The sequence below is a fragment of the Hypomesus nipponensis genome, chromosome 18 (genome assembly GCF_054491055.1).
Source record: "Hypomesus nipponensis isolate SF chromosome 18, ASM5449105v1, whole genome shotgun sequence".
Lineage (NCBI taxonomy): Eukaryota > Metazoa > Chordata > Actinopteri > Osmeriformes > Osmeridae > Hypomesus > Hypomesus nipponensis.
The window spans coordinates 11,433,082-11,455,691 of NC_140378.1; the positions used below are offsets into that span (position 1 = coordinate 11,433,082).

A 22,610-nucleotide genomic window follows, 5' to 3' on the forward strand; every position below is an offset into this window, starting at 1 on the left:
AAACCCAGAACCCTTTGGCTGGTTCTAAAGAGCCATCACAATAATTGGATCAGAGAGGCTTGGGCCTTTCAGAAAGGTCAATAACTTTCTAACTCAGTCATTAGTAATACAACTGCTATGAATCAAAGGGTACTCACATTCTACAAGGGTCATTCACATATAGACTGTCTAATAGGGAAAAACCTAGTGATGAAAACTCAAAAAATGAAGGACACCCATGGAAATGAAAGACGCTGATGTTTTGATCTTATCAGGTTTATACTGTAATCTGCTATGAAGAGTCCATGGTCTAAAGATCTCCTTCACCAGCTGGGTTTTAAAAAGGCATGGTGTGACATAGGCAGCCACCATTGTTATTGAAATGGCATTCAAAGAAGGAAGAGGAAGATGGGGAGGTGTCAGGGGTCAGGGGTCAGAAGGATGATGCCCCTCTGGGAGGGAGGGGACTAGTCAGCATGTGATAGGTTAGTTTTCCCTCCTCCCAACACCCAATCAGGACACCCACAGGGGAGTCAGAGGAACAGAGATATTTACCATTGGGAAACAGCTGAGGGACTGCCGGGGGCTGGACACTCCTCTCCCCTGCACACACACACACACACACACACACGCGCACACACACACACATACACACACACACACACACGCGCACACACACACGCACATACACATGCATTCGCACACACATGCATTCACACATACACACACACACACACACACACACACACACACATTGGCAAAACACTGCTTTAGTGCTCTTTGTTAAACCATTTGCCAGAACACCTGTAATCAAGACAAATGTAAGCTGCAGTGTTGATGTATGTGAGCTTGCTGGTTTTCTACAAGAGTATGTGTAAGCGCATTGTGTTGCCTTCTGGTATAATATGCGCTATATAAATAACGTTTTATTTGATTTAGATTTAATACATACTGTACCACCCCATCCCTCTCATCTGGGTTACACATTCAAACAATAAATAAATAAAGACTAATTTGACAACAGCTGGCCAAATACGGTCATGATTAGCTTCAAAAATGTTGATGACAGATCTTTATCAATAGAAAGAGCGAGGGTGACACCTCAAGGAAAAAGTTGCATTTCCTAAAATGCATTCATGCAAACACACAAATCAGGCAAAGTTGTTGTTTTCAAACTAGCATTAGTATAAACTGTTAAAAAGTTATGATAGAAGAAAGAAAGTTTGCAGCGTTAAGTAGGCAGAAAAGGGATAGACAGACTCATTCTCCCAGACTCAGACTATGGGCCACTTCACTGTCAGCCATTCAATGGGATGTTGAATGGTCAAATAACTATTATGTCACTGCTACCCTGGTTATCCAATCATGACTCTGATGTCAGATCAGTGATTGATAACAAGTCCATGCCCCGCCCTACAGTCATAGAAAACCCATTAAAAGCAGTACTTCTTTTCCTTGTCGAGGAGACCGCCCAACATGCAATGTTTACATCCAATGCCATAGTAACCCCAACATGACTCCATCCCAACATGCCCTACCCAAAAACCATGCTTCTAGGCTACGCAGAGAGACAGGAAGACAGAGCGCTGTCATATGCATTCCGACACACCACTATACTTTGTGAATACATGGACCACCCGAAATGCAAGTATGTTTGTGAGTTACTCGCTTGAGCATGTGGACAGAGCAGCTCTTTGTGTTTACATGCATGTACAGTATATGTTGTGTTTGTGTCTGTGCATGTGGGTTGTTTGTGTGTATGTGTGTGTGTGTGTGTGTGTGTATGTGTGGATGGATGGCATAGTGTGATGAACTCTTCAGATGATTGCAAATCCAAAGCATGTCTGCATCTGCCTGCTATTTGGGGATGTTTATGATTTGCTGTACTAACAGCTTGAATACTTCCACATAATGTCTAGTCCTTTCTGCTGTGATAAGATTATCTCCAGAATCTTTATGTCTAAACACACATGAGCACAGTGAGTCAGCTTTGCTGTATATTAAACCTTAATGTAAATGATTTGGTAATCAAATGTGTTTTTCTTGATAAATTACTGTAAATCACACCACTTCATGTGTACACTTGTGTGTGTGAGTGTGTGTGTGTGTGTGTGTGTGTGTGTGTGGGGGGGGGGTCATAGGGTGCTCTACACTGACACAATAACCACTAAAAGCTATCTGTTTTGACTTGCACTGTAACAATAAAGTCAAAGTGATACAGACATAAAAGATGAAACATAAACGGAGTCATCTGACAGAGCTGTACATTGCTCACTATTGTTGAACAGTGGCTTGGGTGTGGAGATAGACACAATACAATGAATGGAGATCTGCTAGACTGCACATGAAACACCACACATGATTAATAAAGAAAAGTCTGAAGCATGCTGAAAGAACAAAATGGATCTTCTGCACAAAGCCATTCACAGTGTAGGGCAATTGTGCAATAGGAGTGTGTTTCATTAGGTGTTGGAGGTATTCACACTTTGAATATATAACACAGTGTATAACCCAGATAATGTGCTAATGAGTTTCTAATGAAACTGTATAATATGAAGAATTCCTCATACTAAGAATGAGGGAAGAAGGGTTAGCAACTACAACATTTTGTTATAAACTTAAGGTACAGTAATAGTTAGGTAGAGTATAGCCCTAATGTTCAATGATATGTTCATGAGGCTTGGTCAGGCTCTATGATGACTGATGGGACTAAGGATTGAGGGCCGAGAACCTACATTTCTCTCTTGATACTGTGAGCACACATAGACAGAAAATGGGGTAACACTTTACATTAAAGTTACGGTACATTAACTGTGATGTAACTACATAGCAATACCTCCAATATTAAAAACATAGGAACATAGAATTGAGTATATTATGTCATTTAATGGCATTAAGTGTTAGCAGTGTAGGTTATTAAAAAAGTGTCAGAGGGCACCATATAGGGGAGAGGTGTATGGGGTAAGTGGATGTTGTAAAGGGACAGCTGAAGGTTGTGTTATCAAAACAAGATCAATGTTAACATCCACTTACCAATGGAAATGGAAAGCCCCATACCAAGTTTCACTTGTGTTGTAGCTTGTACTGCTAAACCATACTGAAGTGTAACTACATAGCAGTTCCTCCTATGCAACTACAATGTTGTAACTATAGATATTACTATGTAGTTACAATAGTAGGTCATGTAACCTTAAGGTAAAGTGTTGCCGAAAATAATTTCTACATTAAACTAGTTAGGACAGATTGGATTTTTGCGTGCTTAGGAACCATGACAAGTTTTTTGGAACCAGAATAGAATTCCTTTCTCATCCTGAATGCTTGCTTTCTCATGAAGGTGGCTGTCCTGGCTGGCTGATGCAGGGCCTGGTTGAAGCCGCTCCAATCATCCTGTCACTCACTCTCCAGTCAGGGCCTCTTGGCGGTTTGTTTGTTTTATGGGGATTTTATTAAGTAATAGAGTGTCTGGGAGACGTAGCAACCGCAGAGTGCTTCCCCGTCCACCCCTGGAACCCCAGAGGTTGTGGGGGAAACCAGAGATCCTGCCTGATGGTCTGCTCCCCCGGCTGGCATGTCCGCCGCAGGTCTGCCCAGGCTGGGGAGCCCAGGCTGAGACCCCTCATTTGGTTGTGGCGGGCCTTGCGGCCTGGCGCTGAACAGCGGTAAAGACATGGTTCCTGACCAGGCTTTGACATGGACCTGGAGTTGCTCAGCCCTGTGGCAAACAAGCCTGGCCACAGACTCTGAGCAATGACCAGCCATCACAAGCAACCGCCATCACAAGCAACCTTCCAGTCAACATCCACTCAAACGTGAAGATTAGTCAACTGACCACAGGCAACCCACCATCAGAACCAGCCTACATATCTACCAGTCCAATCTACCAATCAAACCAAAACCAGCTAAACCATGCAACCAGCCTTGCAGATATAATGTCTGTGGTCAGCCAAATACAATAAAACTAATGTTGGTTCCAAAGAAACCTGTCCTGCAGTGCAATTCAACTGGGCAACGCCTAAAGTTCAGTCAGCACAGTTGAGCTCAGCTGAGAACAGTACATGACCAGATCCCAGTAGATCTGACCAGATTAGGTCAGCTCAGGTCAAATAAGAGCGGCATGACTGACGAGCTGACCTGAGGCCTGAGGAGCTGTGTCTGTCTGGCTGCATGGGTGGCAGGGAGAGAGAGAGAGAGAGAGCGAGAGACAGAGAGAGATAGAGATAGAGAGAGAGAGAGAGAGAGAGAGAGAGAGAGAGAGAGAGAGAGAGAGAGAGAGAGAGAGAGAGAGAGAGAGAATAGACAAAGAGCAGAGGAGCTGGCAAAGCAGAGAGAGGAGAGGGCACAGCACACACAGGACAGGGACCAGGGCAGGGCAGGGCAGGGAGAGGGTTACAGCAGTAACTAGAGCAGCAGCATCAGTAGCAGAGAAGGGGCAAAGAGACAAAGCCTTTAGTCCTTGTGTCAGATGAGTAGGTCTACGTTTGTATAACTATTATATTTTGATGAATAATTATGCATTTTTGTCAACATTATAAGAAGTGATAATAGTGGGAAGCTGTATTCACATATTTTTTTGATCTGTTTTGGTGTTAATACTATCAGAGTTTATTCATATTGCCTATCAGTGTGTGAACAGTATTGCTGGGGTGTGTTTCTGCAGTCTAACTCAGATTCTAGCCTTTCTTCTTGTCCACATCCCCTCCAGGGTGAGCTCACTCACCTACACATGTCTTTCCGTCAGTGTGAAGGGCAAACTTCATGTGGCAGGAACATTTGGGCCCCAGCTCAGTCTCTTCACAGATGTGCTGGCAACCCCCGTTGCCGTAGTTACAGGTCACTGCCAAGTAGCACACAGTGACAACATATAAGCACAGAAATACACTTTCACGTAACTATTATCAAAGATCAAGGATAAGATATTAGCTGATATTGACATGTTGTCCCTCGTTCCTTGAATTTTTCTTGAAGGCACAAGAGATTTCATGCTGGCCACAAAACATGGAACTGACAGAGAAACTTTCATACATTTCCACAACATGACAATGGGTGTCAAATTCGCCTAGGGATGTTTTGATTGTGTGTGTGTGTGTGTGTGAGTGCGTGAGTAAAGACAGAGCGTTGTGTGTCGACATTAGCACTCTAAATACACCTGTGATGACAGACTGACAAAGAGTCAAGCCCAGGATTCCACCGCCATCCTGTCTGCACCCCCACCCCCACCCCCACCTTCACGCCTCCTGTCTTCTTCCTGGGCCGTCACGAAAAAACAGTAGAATAACACTTCTCCAATCCTTATCCAAACACAGACAAATCCCCCATCAGCCCTGGCCCCAGCCATGACAGGATGAGCCCTGTTGCGCTGTCCATCCCTCTGGGTCTCTCTGTGAAACAGGCCTGCTTGCCCCAACACTGTACAATATGAATGCTCATTACTCCTGCTAGGTTTACAGTCTTGGTTCAAAAGATCCCATCCTTGCTCATGAAAATGGGATAGCTACTGCATTGTGTGTGCACCCGGGGATTAGTTTGTGTGGGTGGGGGGTGGAGGGGTCATGGAGTGTTTGTGTGTGGGAGGGGGGGGTTCCATAGTCTGGCATGGGCAGGTTTTCGCTGTGATAATAAGTGGTTTAAGACTAGTCTGTTAATCGCCACCCTAGAACGATTGCAGAGTGCTGGCAGGGTAGATGAAGTGGATACATAGATGTGTACATCTGCATACAGTTGACATAATCCTGTCATCTGTGTTTGTCCCACTTACACTTGCAGTCCCTCATGTTCCTGGTGAGCTGGAAACCAGGTCTGCACTCACAGGCGATGCCTCCTTTGGGCGTCTCACGGCAGATGTGGGCACAGCCATGGTTCTTATCCATACAGGTGGGCCCTTCCTTAGTTCCTTCTGGTGGCCCTGCTAATGGAGAAGGACAGGGGTGAGACAGTGAGAGAGAGGTCTTTACTCCGACACAAACACACACGCAAGCGCACACACATACTGTAGACACAAACACACACACTTAATCAGTCTGCACGTGGTGACTGACATGGACAGCACCCTTTGCCAAAGTCTCAGGGAGTGATGATGGCTTGTTAGGACATGTTCTTAGTGTTAGGCTAGAAAGAAGAGACTGTGTGAAGAGAAGATCAAACTCTCCCCCGAAGCACGTCCTACACAGCTAAAACCTTAGAGGAGGTAACGCCTCCACAGGAAAGGCCAGTGGAGCACACTCAGGGAGCATTCTAAACTTTGTACCACATTCTACGGGCCCAGTGGAAGAGGCCTCCATCACATGACCTTCTCAGACATGAACCAAGTCCCTTGCACCACACCCTGGTCATGTTAAAACACTCCCTACTCTCACTGTTTTCAATGTAGAAAAAAACAAAAAGTGCTGGGATTCATTACTTAAGGATGCCTTTAGCGGAGGATGCCTCTATAGTTCTGTGCTGTACCAGAGGTGACACTGCCACAATGCATTATTCATACAGTGTGTGATGTGTAAATGTGAAAGAGAGAAGCACAGGTCTTCTGTGGCATGAGCCTGGGACCCAGGTTACACTGATGTCATTGGTTATTATGGGAGACTGTGTCACCTCCCCTGCTACAATGTGACACACCATACTACAGAGGCTGGGATGTGACTCATTGCATGTCATGATTTGTCATCACTACAGATGCAGTGACAAGTCCCCTCCTCCCTCATTAAAAACCAAAGAGCTCTCCTCCCAATGAAGGAAGAAAGATGTCTCCAATGAAGGCTCATTAAATCTGTTGACATGCAGAGGACTTCATTAACTTGCCAAGTAAAGTTTCACAGCTTGTTGGAAGTCATTCACATTTGTAACACATCAGTATGCACATGATCAGCTACAGTTATAAAACTGATGAACTCATGATGTCTTAGTATACAGAATTGCAAGTCCAGAGTTAAAGGAAGAGTGTGATGTCAATCTTGCACTGAGAATTGCCTACGCTCAATAACTCTTCAAAGGGAAGCACGAAGTACCATGAGAGGGGAAAGACTATCATTAAGTAAAAAGGTGCAGACAAATGTGAGCACAACGATAATGCAAAGTTGAATCCTTAAGGACTTATTTATACAGTTTAACGCCTGCCTCCAGATTCTGCTCTAATGATACCCTCTTGTTTTCCACGTGTTCTGCCAAAAACCCGACTGGCCCTTCTATTTATTTTCACTGAGGACTGATGTCAGAGACATATTTCCAGTCCCTCTCTATTTCGTCAAGCTGATGGTGCAAAAAGGATAAGTAATTTAGATAGCTGACTTTAAAGCTTTTCATCACCTTAAGTCTGTTAGGAGGTGCTGGGAGGTCAGATATCCAGCGCCTGATCCTTTCTGATCCCTCAGCTAGGGTATTGCAAACACTCCCTGTCTGGCCAATCACACTTCTCCTGGTGGGTCAACACTATCCAACCACCTCATAGAGATCACAGGAGTTTGACCATGAAATGCATCAAAGACTCACCTAAATGCAACAGCACAATGGGCCACACTCAAGCAGGAGTTGGGGAATTCCAATGGGAGTCCAATAGTTCCCTGTGTGCGTTTAACGCAAAGGCGAGATAGACACCACACAGAGGGGTAGAATTTCTAACTTGGCAACCTTAACAAAACCCTCAAAATCACTTACTAAGGTCACTATGCATCCGAAGAAATCCCTACCCTCCCTCTGCAACTATATTAGACCCCTCTCCGCTAATACCGCAGACCCATCCATCAATAATGAGTCAGGCCGGGGCCAGAACCTGGGACCTCACCTCTCTGTGGACCCATAAAAGCCAAAGTGCTGACACAATGGTCCTTTTCTCCATGGCCGAGCTGTAGCCCACGCTTTGCGGTTCACTTCAACTGGTTGCCAAATACCTCCAGTTTTTATCATTACTACAGCTATCATATTTTCTATGGAGTCTCCATCTACAAATGAAATAGAAATAAATAATAGGAAACAGAGAGAAAGGTGTCCCTTCATGCTCAGATGGGAAAGTGAGCTGCTGACTGCAGATTGAGAACACCCCAGTCTCCTAAAACAAGCTGCCGACCTATAAAACGTCTAAATGTAGAACCCTTCTAAAAGAACATAAGCAACTTTATACAGAGAGAGCTGGACAAGCGATATGGGCACAAGCCATGTGGACGGGGTGGAACCTTCCAAAAAGCTGTCCAGGATCCCACTGGACATTGGTTCTCACACGATCGAACACGGACATGCCACATCGAAAACCACCGCACTTGTGGAAAAAAAGAACACCCAGCAATTAAGTGAGTGCAGCAGAGAGAGAGCTTCTCTCTGGCAGCCTTGCCACAGCAGTAACCAACCAAGACAGGTCATGACCCGCCCAGCATACAGACACACAGACGCTCACAGGGAACGTGTAGTGGCAGCACTGGCTCAGAGCAGGCCTGAGTTTAAATATACTCTGTAGAACAACAGTCCTCACTGCCACAGACACAACAGTCTACTCGCTCAGGGCCAAGCATGGTGCACCATTCAGACAAAACACACAAATACTGGAAATAACTTTTGAAAGAGTAATTGAGTATGAATTTGCTTCCTCTGCAGGGACAGTAAAGAATAAGACTGTCTCTTGTACAGACAAGGAGATGCAACTCAAAATTCAATTGATAAATCCTAATCATGCCAAATCATGTACAATCCTTTACATAGTTGGATAATGTAGTGTCTGTCTAACAAGACTTCATTAACACTCCAGAATAATTTAAGGATGAAGGGAAAATGTTAACACAGTCTGCATACAGCAGGTGACAAAGATTATCATTTTGACTTATTATAGCCTAAGTCGTTGGATAAATTAAAGACAAATAGATTATAGACAGTGTGTCTTGGCTACATTCTGACAACCAAGAGAAAGTCTGAAACGTGGGAGCTAGGGAGTGGGACCTAGTTTAACATCCAGCCTCTCAGGGAGAAGCAGACGCCAGGCCTCCCGGGACAAAGGGCCAGGCAGAGCACTCCTCGCCTCCTCACCGCACCTCAGCCCTAAACAGCAGAAGACCAGTCAGCGCCAGCCAGCCAGCCAGCCATGGTCCGCTCAGTTAAACTTTAGGGCCCATGTAGTGGAGAGGCCCCTACAATGGAGCGTGGAGTGGTGTATGGACATGCTGGGCCTTTACAGCCTGATTGGAGTTTTTGGGACAGTGAAATGAGGAGTCCTGGAACAGCAGACGCCCATTTTCTGCGAGGGCCGCCGGGATAGAGAGGGAAACCCCTGGGCTCAGCGATGCCTGTCGTCTTTCTCGGTATACGGCAGCGTTGGTTGGTTGCTAAGAGAGCGTGGCCTAAACATGGAGCCACCAGGCCATTAAAGCAGCATTCCTTCCTCTTAGATAATGGGCCCTTAAAAGTTTTAACTGGAGGATAAAAATGTCAGCGCATGGAAACAGGAGAAAGGGAGGCAGGCCGGGCTGAGTCTAGCCGGGGCTGGGACAGCAATGGGCCAGCAAAGCGACAGGGCAGCCAGAGGGTCACAGTGTCAACATCGGTGGGTCTCATATGCAGGCTGCACTCGGATCGAGACAGCCAGAGAGCACGACACAGCCAAGTGCTACTGTTTGGGCTGCTGTGCCAGCGTTGATTTCCCTTAGCTCCCAAAGGCCTTGTTGAGACTCCCATTAAGCGTTAGGGAGGGCATAAACCCGAGTAGCAGGGAATGCAACAATAGACAGTGGGAATGACACTCTAATAGGAGGTTCCCATATAATATATCTGCACCTCTGTGATTATGGTGACAAGCACCTGAGGTACAAACCCACATTATTCATTTCCTTGTATATGCTATGTTCCAAAACAATCCAAGCATAGTTTCCAAATGAGTCTAACTACTGTATGTTAAAGTGGTTCGAATACTTTTGGTGTAAGACACTAGAATAGACTTGTGCTTCTGACTTGGCAGTGTGATATATAAATACCTGTAATACATAAATATGTTGGTTCTGTTGTTTTGAAGATCTGTAAGGTATGTTTTTTCTTGTGCTATTTAACATTTTGTTTGCTGTGTCTCTGCGTGCTCTGAATGTGAGTATCCGCATAGAGTATGTGTCTGAGTGTGTCCCTTTGTGTGAATATGTGCATGAATCAATGCTACTTTTGTGCGTTTGTGTGCGTGTGTGCATGTGTGTGTGTGCACTCATGTTTGTGCAGCACCTGCTGGAGAAATGCCACTCCCCCCTCCCTCCCCCCTCACTCCTCCAAGGTCACCTCTGCTCTCCCAGAGGAGAGAGTCATCTCCTCCCCTCCAGCCAGGCAGAGCAAGACACGCCACCACACCGCCTGACCAGGCTTCTCAGACCGCCAGCACAAACAAAGGATACTTACTTCTTTAATAAAAAGAGAGATGTCATATCAGAGGCACATTCTTTCTGAAATCAAAAAGGAAGCAGCTAAAAGCAGAGGTCTGTCTGAGCCTCAAAGGGCTTCAGTCTGGCCCTCTGGGTAAAGCAATGACAGAGATGTGTTAGTGGAAAAACCCCACTGGCACTCAGGCAGCACAGCTTAGAGATGGCCTTCAACAAACCCCCATGGCCAGAGGAGATTCCGTCCAAGAGAGAGAGTATAGAGTATAGAGGACAACAGCAGGCCACAGCCCAAGCCACTGATGTATATGTTTGTTCAAGCGTGGGGAGCCATGGGGCCTATGAAAGCCTGGAGTAGACAAAAAAAGAGGTTGCAACAGAGAATCAAAGAAGAGAGAGAAAGATAGAGTATAAGAAAGAGAGTTGAGAAAGAGAGACAAAGAAAAGAGGGAAATCGAGAGAGAAAGAGAGAGAGAGAGAGAGAGAGAGAGAGAGAGAGAGAGAGAGAGAGAGAGAGAGAGAGAGAGAGAGAAAGAGAGAGAGAGAAAGAGAGAGAGAGAGAGAGAGAGAGAGAGAGAGAGAGAGAGAGAGAGAGAGAGAGAGAGAGAGAGAGAGAGAGAGAGAGAGAGAGAGAGAGAGAGAGAGAGAGAGAAAGAGCATATGAAACACAAAGAGAGGCAGAGACACGGATAGAGACAGAGAGAAAGGTGTGGAGAAGTGTAGGAGGGGAGAGAATGAAGATGTGAACGCCAGAGAAAAAAAGAGTGACAGACAGAGAGTTAGGGAAAGGTGTGGAAGAGAGTGCTGGAGGTAGAAGAAACGATAAAAGGAAGAAGATGAAAGAGGAAACGGGGAGACAGAAGGGAATAGAAAGAAGAGATGGAAAATAGAGAGGGAAGAAATGGATGAGAAGACGAACAAGGAAGAAGGGGTTGAGTGTCCCGAAGGTCTACAGGAGCAGTGGTCTTTGATGCTGGACTAATGGTAAGCCTAACCCTTAATAGGTAGCCATGGGAGTGCTGCTGTGGCCTGGACGCTCCCCTCTCTCCACTTCCTCGGTATAGGAAAAGAGCTAGTTACACGGTCAGACTGCAGAGCAATGGAGCAGTCAGTCCTCTACTTGTAAAAACACATCTGCAGCCAGTTCTACAGACATACAGAGAGACAGACAGGAAAGCTGTCAGGAAATTAGGCAGACAGGGAGACAGACAGGCAGGGAGGGAAGGCATGTAGACAGGCATTGTAGGTACAATACCATAAAATGAACTAACACAACAACTAACTGTACACTCTAAGTTGTGTACTGTCCAGGTACCAGCTACATTTATTTTGAATGGATAATGAATAGGCAGTTTAACAAGTCTTACATGGACTTCGGAGCATTTTTATCTTTCCTGGGCAAAAGAACATTATAAAAATTCCAGATTCAGCCCCACTGATTTTCCACCTCTGTTTTCTCATACTGAGAGAATGTAGTAGCAAAGAGGAAAAACAAACAGAGAATATGATGCCACCATGTGTAATGGATTTGATCACATTTATTGGAAAATTCCTTGGACAGCAGCAAGTGTAGACTCTGCACCAACAATTTATCTTCAAGTGAACATGGCGTGCTCTGCATCCAAATGTCAACATAGAATGGGTCTCAAAAATGGCCTAAAGCTAAATTAAATTAAATGCTCCTCCGTGTGTGAGTGTGTGTGTGACAGAGACACCGCCAATGAGTCTTGCTGCGCAAGGGGCAACAACCCCCCTGGGAAGCTAATGAAAGTTTCAAACACAGGAAGTGGATTTCAGTGACAAAGTAAACATTTCCTGGAAAGGCGAGGATACTCATTTTCTACAGCAAGGGGAGACACTATCAGCGTAATTCATAATCCAACTCTGTGGTCAGGTGGCTAATACAGACGGTATCAGTTTTGATGAAATAAGTCAGTAATTGAAAAACTGAAAAAATTGTATTTGGATTCTATGTCAGAATGAATGTAGCTATGGCAACAGAGCTTAGAACACCTATTGAGAACATTTTAAGAGACCCTCGTCTACCAAAATAGCATCTGATTAGGAGAATGTACACTGGTCCTGATCACACGCGTTACCACACTCCAACACAGCACCTCTTCTCAGGAGATATCAGTAACACTGGATTCATTAGGTTCAGTACATTCTATATCTTTGTCCATGGACATGAGAATCTGGTCCGATCACTACATAGATCAGCAGCCACTATCACTGCTGAAGGCCAACAGTTTCCTAGTACGGCTCAACCACGACAGTGTGTTTCATGTGTGGTGGAGTTTTTGCCCCTCCAAAAAGTAGAAAGCTTGAAACTGAATACCAGAAGTTACATAATAACCCATCAGCATACAATTTTGGTACTGCTATATTACTTATAGTAGAATGCACAGAATGGGGGGTGGGGGTGGACGGGACATTCCTTCAATGTACCGGTTTCGGTCTCACGCACACATGTGGGTGTTATCCCCCAAACAGAGAAAGGAGACAATAAATCACAAGCAAAGAAGTGGAACCCTCCTTGACCCGAATGGCATTCTGATCAACCACTGAGCACCTTGGCTAGCCTTTCAAAGAAGTGGATGTCTGGAATGGGAGAAATGTTTGGGGAGAATAAATGAACTGTTACATTCTGCCCGTGCAGCCAGTTGATGGGAGCCTTGGTTCGAGGAGAGTTATTCCTGTTGGGGGGTGCGGAGGGGGGGGGGGGGCAGGGGGGGCTAATAAGAGACAGGCCAGCAGCAGCCTTGTCATTAGCCATAGGGGGCTGGCAGACCCCTGCTGCCTAATTGGCACAGCCTTTCCACTAACAAGGGCTCCCAGCCAGCGGGGGTACAGCCTGGTAGCGCCCAACGGTGCACTGACCACCTCTCCAATGTCTCCATAACCACCCCTCTGCCCCGCCAGGGAACACCTTCTCCATTGATGAAAGAAATGGGGAGCTGATGTCTTTTTAATGAGGCCGATAAACCTCATGAGTTAACTGCACCCCAGGCCTTGCTGCTTTAACAGCAGGACTGGCAGCTCAGGGTAAATGGACTGAGGGTCGCCTGTAAGCACACTTGGCAGGCCCACTCCAGCATATTTAGTAGTACAGACATTCAACTCCATATTTTCTCTCAGTGACTTTGCCACTTACACATCGTTTTCCAATAAAGCACGGTACGGTAATGCTTGGGATGAGTGGTGGGTTATTGTCCAATAACTGGGGTGCGCCACTTCCTCCTCCGTTTCCATTTCCCCTCAGCACACACTGTTGTAATAACAGAAATAATAACAAGCAGATGACCGTTGTTCCGACTGTTGTTTTGGAGAATAATGAAACAATGACAGGGCAGTGATATGAATAGTCAGTCAAGGGAGTTTGTAGATTTATAGCAGCTTTAATCTCGCCCTCCAAATGGATCTCATCTGGAAGCAATGGAGCCAATATTAACATGAAAAATGGAAGATTAATAAGGGGTATTTATCAAGGGAGAGAGAGCAGAGAAAAACGAATGATCATGACAGACAGAGAGAGAGAGAAAGAGAGAAAGACAGCAGGGGATGGAGCAGGACAGAGAGAAAGAGAGAGAGAGAGAGAGAGAGAGAGAGAGAGAGAGAGAGAGAGAGAGAGAGAGAGAGAGAGAGAGAGAGAGAGAGAGAGAAAGAAGGCCCAGCCCTCAGGATGTGTCTCTGACAGCGTTGAGAGGGGCAAGCCTTTGAAACACACGATCCAGCCATTTGCTACACTCAAATAACACTGTGCTTATGAAACGTAAACATTGACAGTTCACTAGGCCAGATTGATTTCAGAAAGCAAGGTTACATGGTCCCTGGCTCGCCATCCCATCCCAGGGCTGCGTGGAGACCTGCCTGGAGACCTACAGCCTGGGTCTCTGCCCCTTGCTGGAGCTTCCTGTTCCTCCAGCTGTCCTCTAGTACAGGAGAGCTCTATAGCTACTATCTTCTGGACCTGCAGAAAGCAGATCCTTTACCTCTGTCTGATGAGGACTGACAGCAGGTTGGTTTCGCACTTCCTTCTCTCATTTCTCCATCCCACAGGAATGCTCTCAAAAAATAAGAGGTGCTTCCACCCCCGGCTACACCTTTAATCGTTTTATCTTCTCCCTCTCAACACTGACGTTTGGAAACACTGCCAGACTCCAGATTGGTTTAATTTGAAAGGATATAGAACCTCCCTTTCTCCTTGTCTTTGTCTGTCTCTCTCTCACACACACCCACACCCACACACCCACACAAACACACCTTTATCCTTGATGGTTCTTCACTTTTGTTGCAGACCTGTTAGGGCTGATCCTGCTCTCTCAAACGGCAGGTTTGATATCCTGCTATTCTTCTCATCAGTCACCCGGCATAGGCCCATCGTTACACTACTGTGTATCACTACCAATTACAACCTATGCTCTAAAGGCTACTGATTGGCCTACTGTAGAATGAGGTGTCCACTGATACTCAACATGAATGGGACAATAATGAGGTTGTGACCTGACCAGTTTACAATCCAGCCTTGGGTCAGAGGCCATGCCTAATGAGCTGCATGGATCCTCCCATTTCCCGTAAATCTTTTGTGTGTGTGTATGTGTGGGGAGGTGTGTGTGAGTGTGTGTGCCGAAGCGTGTGTGAGGAAGGGAAACTGACGTTTAGGTCTCTGGATACAGGTGTGCTGGTTGTCACTCAGAAAGAATCCTTCTCTGCAGCGACATTCATAGCTGCCCATCATGTTGAGACAGATCTGCTGGCATCCACCATTCCCCTCCGAACACTCATCCACATCTGCAACACAGAGAGAGCAGACTGATTATAAATATACAGATCTTACGGTAGCATATTAGTTGTTTATTTCATGGTCATACTTGTTGAAAATGCAATTAAGAAGGGTATTCCTGAGCGGAGGAAATACATCCAGCTGTACATCAGTACACAACATAAAAAATAAAAAAAAAGATGTGAGTGATAGAAGGAGAAGGAGGGAAAGCCAAGAGAAAGCCAAGAGAAGTTAGAAGGTTTTCTGAAGGTGTCTGCAAAGGTGGTGTGTCAATTAATAGTTATACTTCCCCCTCCCCTCCACAAAAGCCCATTGCCTTGCCCCCCTCACGGTCTGACAGGTTCCAGCAGTGCAGAACTAAGTCGTGAAAGTGCCCATGCAGCACAATCCTCTGGTAGAGAGGTAACCTGATCCACCTGGGACTGACGACCTGCTGATGATGAGCGTCTGTCAGCCCCTGACTGCAGGAATGCAGGGAGACGGAGGGAGGTGGGGAGAAGAGGAGGGACGTGAGAGACCTAGAAAGATGGGGTGAAAAGGGGGAATACGGGAAATAGAGATGTGGAGAGGGACGTGAGGGAGCAGTGTGCCGGCAGCCTTGTGATTCCACCTGCAGTGCAGACAGCCTAAGAGTGGCTCTTGGGAATGCAGGCGCTGCCACAGGGCACAGCCCAATGAGAGCTCTCGCATGGGGGCGGATAACAAGGTGCTGACCCAGCTTATATAAAACGTAAGAAATGATGAGATGTTATGTGCAGTGCTTTACATCCACGCAACACAACATTTGAGTATCCTGTACACCCAATAAAATACTGTATGGCCCTGTCCGTTTTATAGCACTTGCTCACTTACAGGTGCTGAAAGAGAAATATTTTGTGAATCCAATGAATTATTTGACATCAACTGCAACAACAATAGAGTTCTTACATAATAGCCGCCCTTGCACTGTTATACAACATGTACATTGTGCTGTTGGATGTCTGTTGTGTGTGTTACACAGGCACAACCTCGTTCATGTGCGTGACAGAGCTGTGACTCTGGAGGTGAATCTCTGTGTTCTCCTCCCCCAGAGCCCTGGCTTTGTCCCTCAGTACCATACCATGGTGGAACCTTATCCCTCCCCCTGCTCCACGCATCAATAATCTGCTGTATACACAAGGCTTTTTTTAATAAAGCGTCATGTGAAACTAATTTTCTGTCTATTTGTCCAGTCTGAGAAGGCTTCTGGATTAGGTTTCCTTTCCAGGGGATTCTCAGCCGGGCAGAGTTAGAAATTAAACTTTACTCTCGATCATGCTCTCTTTAACACACACACACACACAAAGAAACACACAGGAGGTGGTGTGATGTTGTACGGAACCTGACTAGACAGAAATCTCTGGGGTTGCTAAGTAGGTTAGTGGCGTGTGACCCCTGCTGACCCTTCATGGCTTGCCAAGTCTGCTCTGCTGTTCTCACACTCCATCATCAGCCCTGCCTTCCTCCATCTCCTCTCAAAACAATGTGTCATGTCCCTCAGACCCGCAGGGAGACCCTGACGACTGCAGCCAGGTGATGTGGCTGCGTCCTCGAGAGAGAAGCTAAGTAAAGTCAGCATAGAAAGTGGCTGTGGAGGACAAAGTGGAAGGTCAGAAATGCAGCCATTTCAGAGTATCATTCCATTCTGTTGCATTCAATCCAGTGCCAAAGTACAGTACATTGGATTTGACTTAACAACCTCTTTCTCTCCTGTGAGAGAATTGGCAGTGGGACTAAAAAGAGCTAAGGTGCAGAATCCCACAGCTGCACCTTTACAGATAAACTGCTGACATCAAATGCCAAGCCTAGCTAATGTGCACACACATACTGTAACCCACGCACACACACATGCAATACATAGACACATGAAAAATAAATGCACCTATCCATTCATATATTCTCATCACACATGCAAAGATCATCACTCAGTCAGCCTCAGCAAGCCCAGAGGATTTCTCTTTCCAAAGCTTCAGCGCATCAATGAAGGTTTCACTTCCTGATTCCTTCATTCCTCCAAATGAGGCGTCGCCTGTCAGTAGATCTCTCTCGTTCAAATGGCTCCCATAATTGCCTGTGTTGTGTGCTGGGCAAGGCTGGCGTCCAAAGCAAATATTTCCAAACGGAAAGGGGTTCTGGCACGGCCAGCAGAAGTGCTCATGTTATTTAGACTTAAAACGTTTTTAAAAAATTCTCGAGAGGATGGAAAAAACCTGTCTTAATCAAGTTAAAAGGGCTGCCTCAGTTCTGAAAAATGAGACATCCCTTCGCTCTATCCTCGCTTCGCTCGAGGAGGAGAGCGAGAGAAGGAAGGTTCAAAAGGAGCGAGATTAAGAGATTGGTTGTGTTTGCAGAGGCCATGTCCGCTGGTTTCTCAGATAGCCTTGACTGTATATATAACATTTGGCCTTGTGCTCAGCTTTGAAACCATGTAAACATGGCGGTTGAGTTACAGAAACTCCTCGACCCTTATTTTGGAGAAGAGCTCCAGTCGTTTCTTTAAAGGGTTCAGTGACTCTCAGGGCGTTTATTGCTGACCTGGAGTCTGGAAGGGAAAAGGGAATATTGCTGTGTCCCCAGTTCTGTCTGTGTCTCTGTCCAGCAGACAGATGTGTCTCTGTGGTCTAGACAGGCCAGAGAGACACAGCCTGGGAAGAGCACGGCCATCAGCCTGTTTGTGCTTTTCATTTTACAGGGTTTTATAGAAACACATTCTTTAATAAGGCAGCAAATAGCAGCCAGAGAGCCTGCTGGAGAGGAGCGGGAGGCTGGGGATGTGGGTGGCTGGAGAGGAGCGGTAGGTGAGCAGACATTAGCAGGATAAACATCCCCTTGGCTTCACTGAGCATCAGTAGGTGGGAAGGGGGCACAAAGCGGGGCCAAATTAAAACAAGATCTCTTCTTTTTTAAACAGGATTAGGGGGATTTCCTCTTTCCTCTCCACCGCTCCTGAGTTCAGTGACACAGCGCAGTGTATCCACCCTCTTGACTGAGCGCTGACCAAGGCGCCAGGTTAGAACAGAGCATGAGTGGTCGACACACTCACACACACAAATGTACACACACACACATATGCCAAGGCATAAACAAACACTTAAGGCTAATCAGACACGTCAGAAGCGGCACTTGCACAAGCTGATATGTGGTCTGAGACACTCTCTCTCTCATGTGGATACACACATCTGAGAGTGTTAATGTGTGCTACTTGAGCTGGATAGTTTAGTTAACTTCATGTACATCCCACAAGGGGTCTCAATGCACAAGCCAATGAAGCTGAATCTGCGTGTTTGCTGAGACTAATATGAATCCACTGGTTGACCACAAAGTTATCAGATTCACATCTGCTACACAAACAAACAAATCTTCTGGTAAGCATTTTTATGTCAATTCTGTGGTGAGGCTCATTCTAATGCTCACATATAAACAGAACTAATACATTCTTGATTGAACTCAGGCTCTCAATGAGGTGCTTGTCTCCATGGTAACCCCTTTTCGGTAAATAAGCAGGAACTGACTTCCAGCTTCCCGCTGGAATACATTCTAAATGAAAATCTAAGAGCTCACACCAAATGGTATTTCTCTCTTGCTCCAAAACAAGTCTGGAAGTATTTTAAAAACAAACGTGGGGATGAGTGATTGGATGGCCTGGCGTGTGCCAGGTAGGAGAGAGGCCCTGGGCGTCCAGGCAGTTTGTCAGCCAGATCCCAGGACACTGCACGCTTCCATCTCTAAACCTAATCTCAGGCTTGAGTTTCCCCGCCAGTCCTGCCAGTCTGTTCAGATGGAATTGTTCATTTCACGGTGAATGGGGCTGAACAATCCTGAAGGAGAGAGTGTTGATGTAGTCTTCAGGAGCCAGCTAATGCACCCATCTCCAATCTGCAATGCCACTCAACACTCCAACCTCCCCTCTGCCCTGAACTGAGGCAACTTAAGCCTCCTGCCCAAACCTGATCTGAGCATGTCACAACAGCAGCAAGCTGATTGCACTCTGGGGAGTGTGGGGGATCAGGATCTGGAGTGGAGATGGTTACTGTTAAGCTACCAACAGCGAGGCTGTGCTGTGGGACACCCCTGGATATGATAACCTTCACTCTGGGACAAGGCAACGCAAAACTTGTCCCCCCTGCATCCCTTCCTAACAGCCAGGAGATGACTAAGGCCTAGGGGGGACAGATGTGAGAGCCCAAATACCATGGTTTGAAGGGGAATCAAATGACACCTGACTAGACTCTCACTAGTAAGTGAGTGATGGGATTATCATCACTACTTTAGAGTGAAGCAAATGCATTTAAAAGTGTGCTTCCAAGTGCGCTTCAAAAAGGCCATGAAGCCAATCAACGCGAAGCTTTCTGAAGATTGCACTTTCCATCAGGACCCTGGTCAATAATGCATCAGGCTGTAGTCTCTGCGTTTGATTAGCCAGCCTTAGAACAAGATCCCCGGGGATTGAAGGAGCCGCTACACAGGCTCAACCAAGCGATCACTCAGAGAAGGCACAAAGGATTAGGGGGAGAGTAAACCCTATCAAAAGGAGCTATTGCCATGGGTTTGACAAAGAAGTGAATCTGAAAGTTGTAAATATCCTCGATCAAAGATGGTCCTATAAAAACACAACCTGATTATGTTGTGGCCTTTAAAGACAAAGTTAGCTCAACAAAGTACAGAATGTGCAGAGCATGTGCATGTGTCTGAAAAGACGTGTGTGCAGTCATGGTGCTTTGTAGAGGATCATACAAGGTCTTTGGGGAAGGTTAAAGTAATAAGGAATACATTTCCCTGAGGATTGGTCATGGAATTAAGTTCCACAGAATCAATACAAACCAAATCATTGTCTGTCAATAGAAAGCAAAAAGATCCATAGCTTGTACAGCTGTATGTGCAAACACACATGCACACAAACCACACAGACACACACACACCTACACTCTGAGCTTTACACAACTTATTTTATTTTTTTACATCCAGTTTAAGGCTGGAGGAGGACCAGAGGGTAAGAGCAAAGACAGCTTTTGGCAATGTTGCTACCAGGGAAAAAACGGACATCTGCATTTTAATAGCCTATGACTGTCCACTCTGCCGGTTTGGACCAACCCATGGTAGACATATCTGTAACTCAAGCCTCTATAATGTTTTTCTTCCGAGGCCAAAGGTTACAGAATATGTAATTAGTGGTTTTGTGGCTGTAAATCCATCCTAGCGTGTTTGTACAGATGTTAATGATATCTGGCACTCAAACAGTCTAGTTTGTCCACTGGATCGTACTGATCATGAGAAAGAGTTTAGGTTTCTCAAGGACCAGGAAAGTCAGTCAAATGTAGAGATGTAGGGACACTGGCACCTTGCATCTGGTTACCCCTGTTAAGACGATTTGGAAGTTGTTAAAAAAGCCAATTTCTAAATAAATATGATGATTTAGTACCCAGTCTCATTCAATCCATCTTCAGAACAGACATGTTAGTCATGAAAATGTAATGGAGTTGTTTATGCTTGGCTTCCTAGCATCGTGCTTTGTCCTTGGGATCTGGAGAGCAGAACGGCTCCCACAGAGCTCCAGGAGGTAAATTATATAAGGGTAGAGAGTCTCACTCCACACAGACAGGCCTACAGTGCTGCTGTTACACGACATTACATTGTTTCCACAAAGCTGGCTTCCTGATTTCTGTGTGAGCAGTCAGGTGGACCAGAGAAATCTGAGCGCCCAACCGAGGCCACGGCTTGCTTCACGCCCTGCCGACTCCCACCACTTCCATCGTTCGACATCGTCAAACTGATCTCAACATGCCCAATTACCTGGTATCATGTGGCGCGGGCAGAGGGCTGCAGGAGAATGCCCAGTTAGTAGTGCCTGCTCCCTGGTTTCTGATCTGGCTGTTAAACAGAGCTCCCCCTACTGGAGAGGGCAGGACAGGTTTGTGTTTGGAGCTGGAGTCTAAGACGCAGTCAGTCCAATCTTAAATTGAGCTTTCATTTAAGTTCAATAAACAGAACATTGGTAACCTTCTGTGAAAAAGAATCAGTCATGGGTAGGGAGAAAGGGCTCAGACCCACCTACGGAGGATCAGGTGGGCGTACAGTCCTCAGAAAGCGGTGACGCATCTGTTAAGCCCGGGTGTCTGCAGCCCAGAAAAATAACAGGGCTCTGATTGGTCTGACCTCCCCCCGTCCCCAGCTGCCCAGTCACTCGGGTTACGAGCCAGCAGGACTGAACTCCTCTCCGATGGCAGCAGTGTTCCAGGATGAAGTTGGAGAAAAATATGAAACTCCAGCAGAGCCTTTTCCTCTCCTTCCTTTGTGGTGAGGATTATTCACTTAGCGTTTTAGAGCAGGGATGTATAATACATCAAATTCTTCGAATCCAACCCAACCACCAGGCTAGGCTAGAATAATTTACAACAGATAATAACAGAAAATGGCCCGCTGTTGAAGTACATAGAACACTTTGGAATTATATCCCGTTGTGTACGATTGTGTCAAATGAAAGATTCACCCCAGTTACAAAGAAAAAATCAACCTGTCAATGTCAAACATTATTATACTAATACAACACGTCAAGTACTTTGATAAAGTGAGGGTGAGTGTTTTATATCTTAAATCCCCTGAAAGGCATTGAGAGCTGTGAGTAGGAGGAATGTTTCTTAAGCAGAGAGAAATAGAGGAGGAATGACTGAATAGTCTTCTCTGGCCTCTGGCACACAGATAATCCGTGCAGAAGAACAATGGCAGACGACAGTGGAACAAAACAAACATACACATGAAAACACACACATAGGGAGACTGTATGTATGTGTACAAATTACAAGATAGAGAGAAATATATCAAAGAGACTGATGGATGCCAGGCTGTTTGAAGCAGTAGCAGCCACACAACCAGATACTCCAATTACACACCTGCATGCAAGGCAGCAAGTCATCCATGGTACAGGAAATTATCCACACACATCCAAATGGGCCTTGCTAAATGGCTTGGAAAATAACTGTACTCCAGACTGTGCATGTGTGTACTGATGTGTACTATATGCATGTGTATATATGTGTGTATGTGTGTGTGTGTGTGTGTGCATATATGTGTTTTGAAATATAATTTGTGAGAGAGATAGAAAAAAAGTGTTCGAAAGTGGCATCCTTTTTCTTTGATTTTTCGATTGATTATATACGACCAGTCTTTTTATATAATCCTGTAAACCTCGACTAGTTGAACCAAATCTTACTCAATGCACTTCTTTATAACAACCTCATAGCAACAAACAACATCAAAGGTTTGGATGTCAATTTAACTGCTTCAAGCTGGGGTAGAAACCTTCATGGAGGTGAGCTCTGAGGGCATCCCGTTTGACTTTGGAGCAAAAAAACTAGAGAATGTAAGATAGGTAGAACAGGATAGAAAGAGAGAGAGAGGGGGGGGAGAGAGAAAGAGAGAGATAGAGAGAAAGAGAGAGAGAGAGAGAGAGAGAGAGAGAGAGAGAGAGAGAGAGAGAGAGAGAGAGAGAGAGAGAGAGAGAGAGGGAA

The 22,610-nt window shown here is 45.7% G+C and overlaps 1 protein-coding gene across 4 annotated transcripts in view; it reads right to left on the minus strand.

Annotated features, from left to right (window-relative positions):
- scube3 (signal peptide, CUB domain, EGF-like 3) overlaps window positions 1–22,610 on the minus strand; it is a 58,017-nt gene that overhangs the window by 19,512 nt on the left and 15,895 nt on the right. Inside the window, exons 4-7 of one of the 4 annotated variants that reach the window (XM_084680209.1) lie at window positions 14,961–15,095; window positions 5,735–5,881; window positions 4,697–4,813; window positions 535–582 (exon numbers count right to left, since the gene is read on the minus strand). In XM_084680209.1, coding sequence (XP_084536335.1) covers window positions 535–582; window positions 4,697–4,813; window positions 5,735–5,881; window positions 14,961–15,095 — 447 coding nt within the window. Of the gene's footprint in view, window positions 1–534; window positions 583–4,696; window positions 4,814–5,734; window positions 5,885–14,960; window positions 15,096–22,610 lie in introns of all 4 variants that reach the window. The other 3 variants (XM_084680208.1, XM_084680207.1, XM_084680206.1) reach the window with 3 other exon arrangements.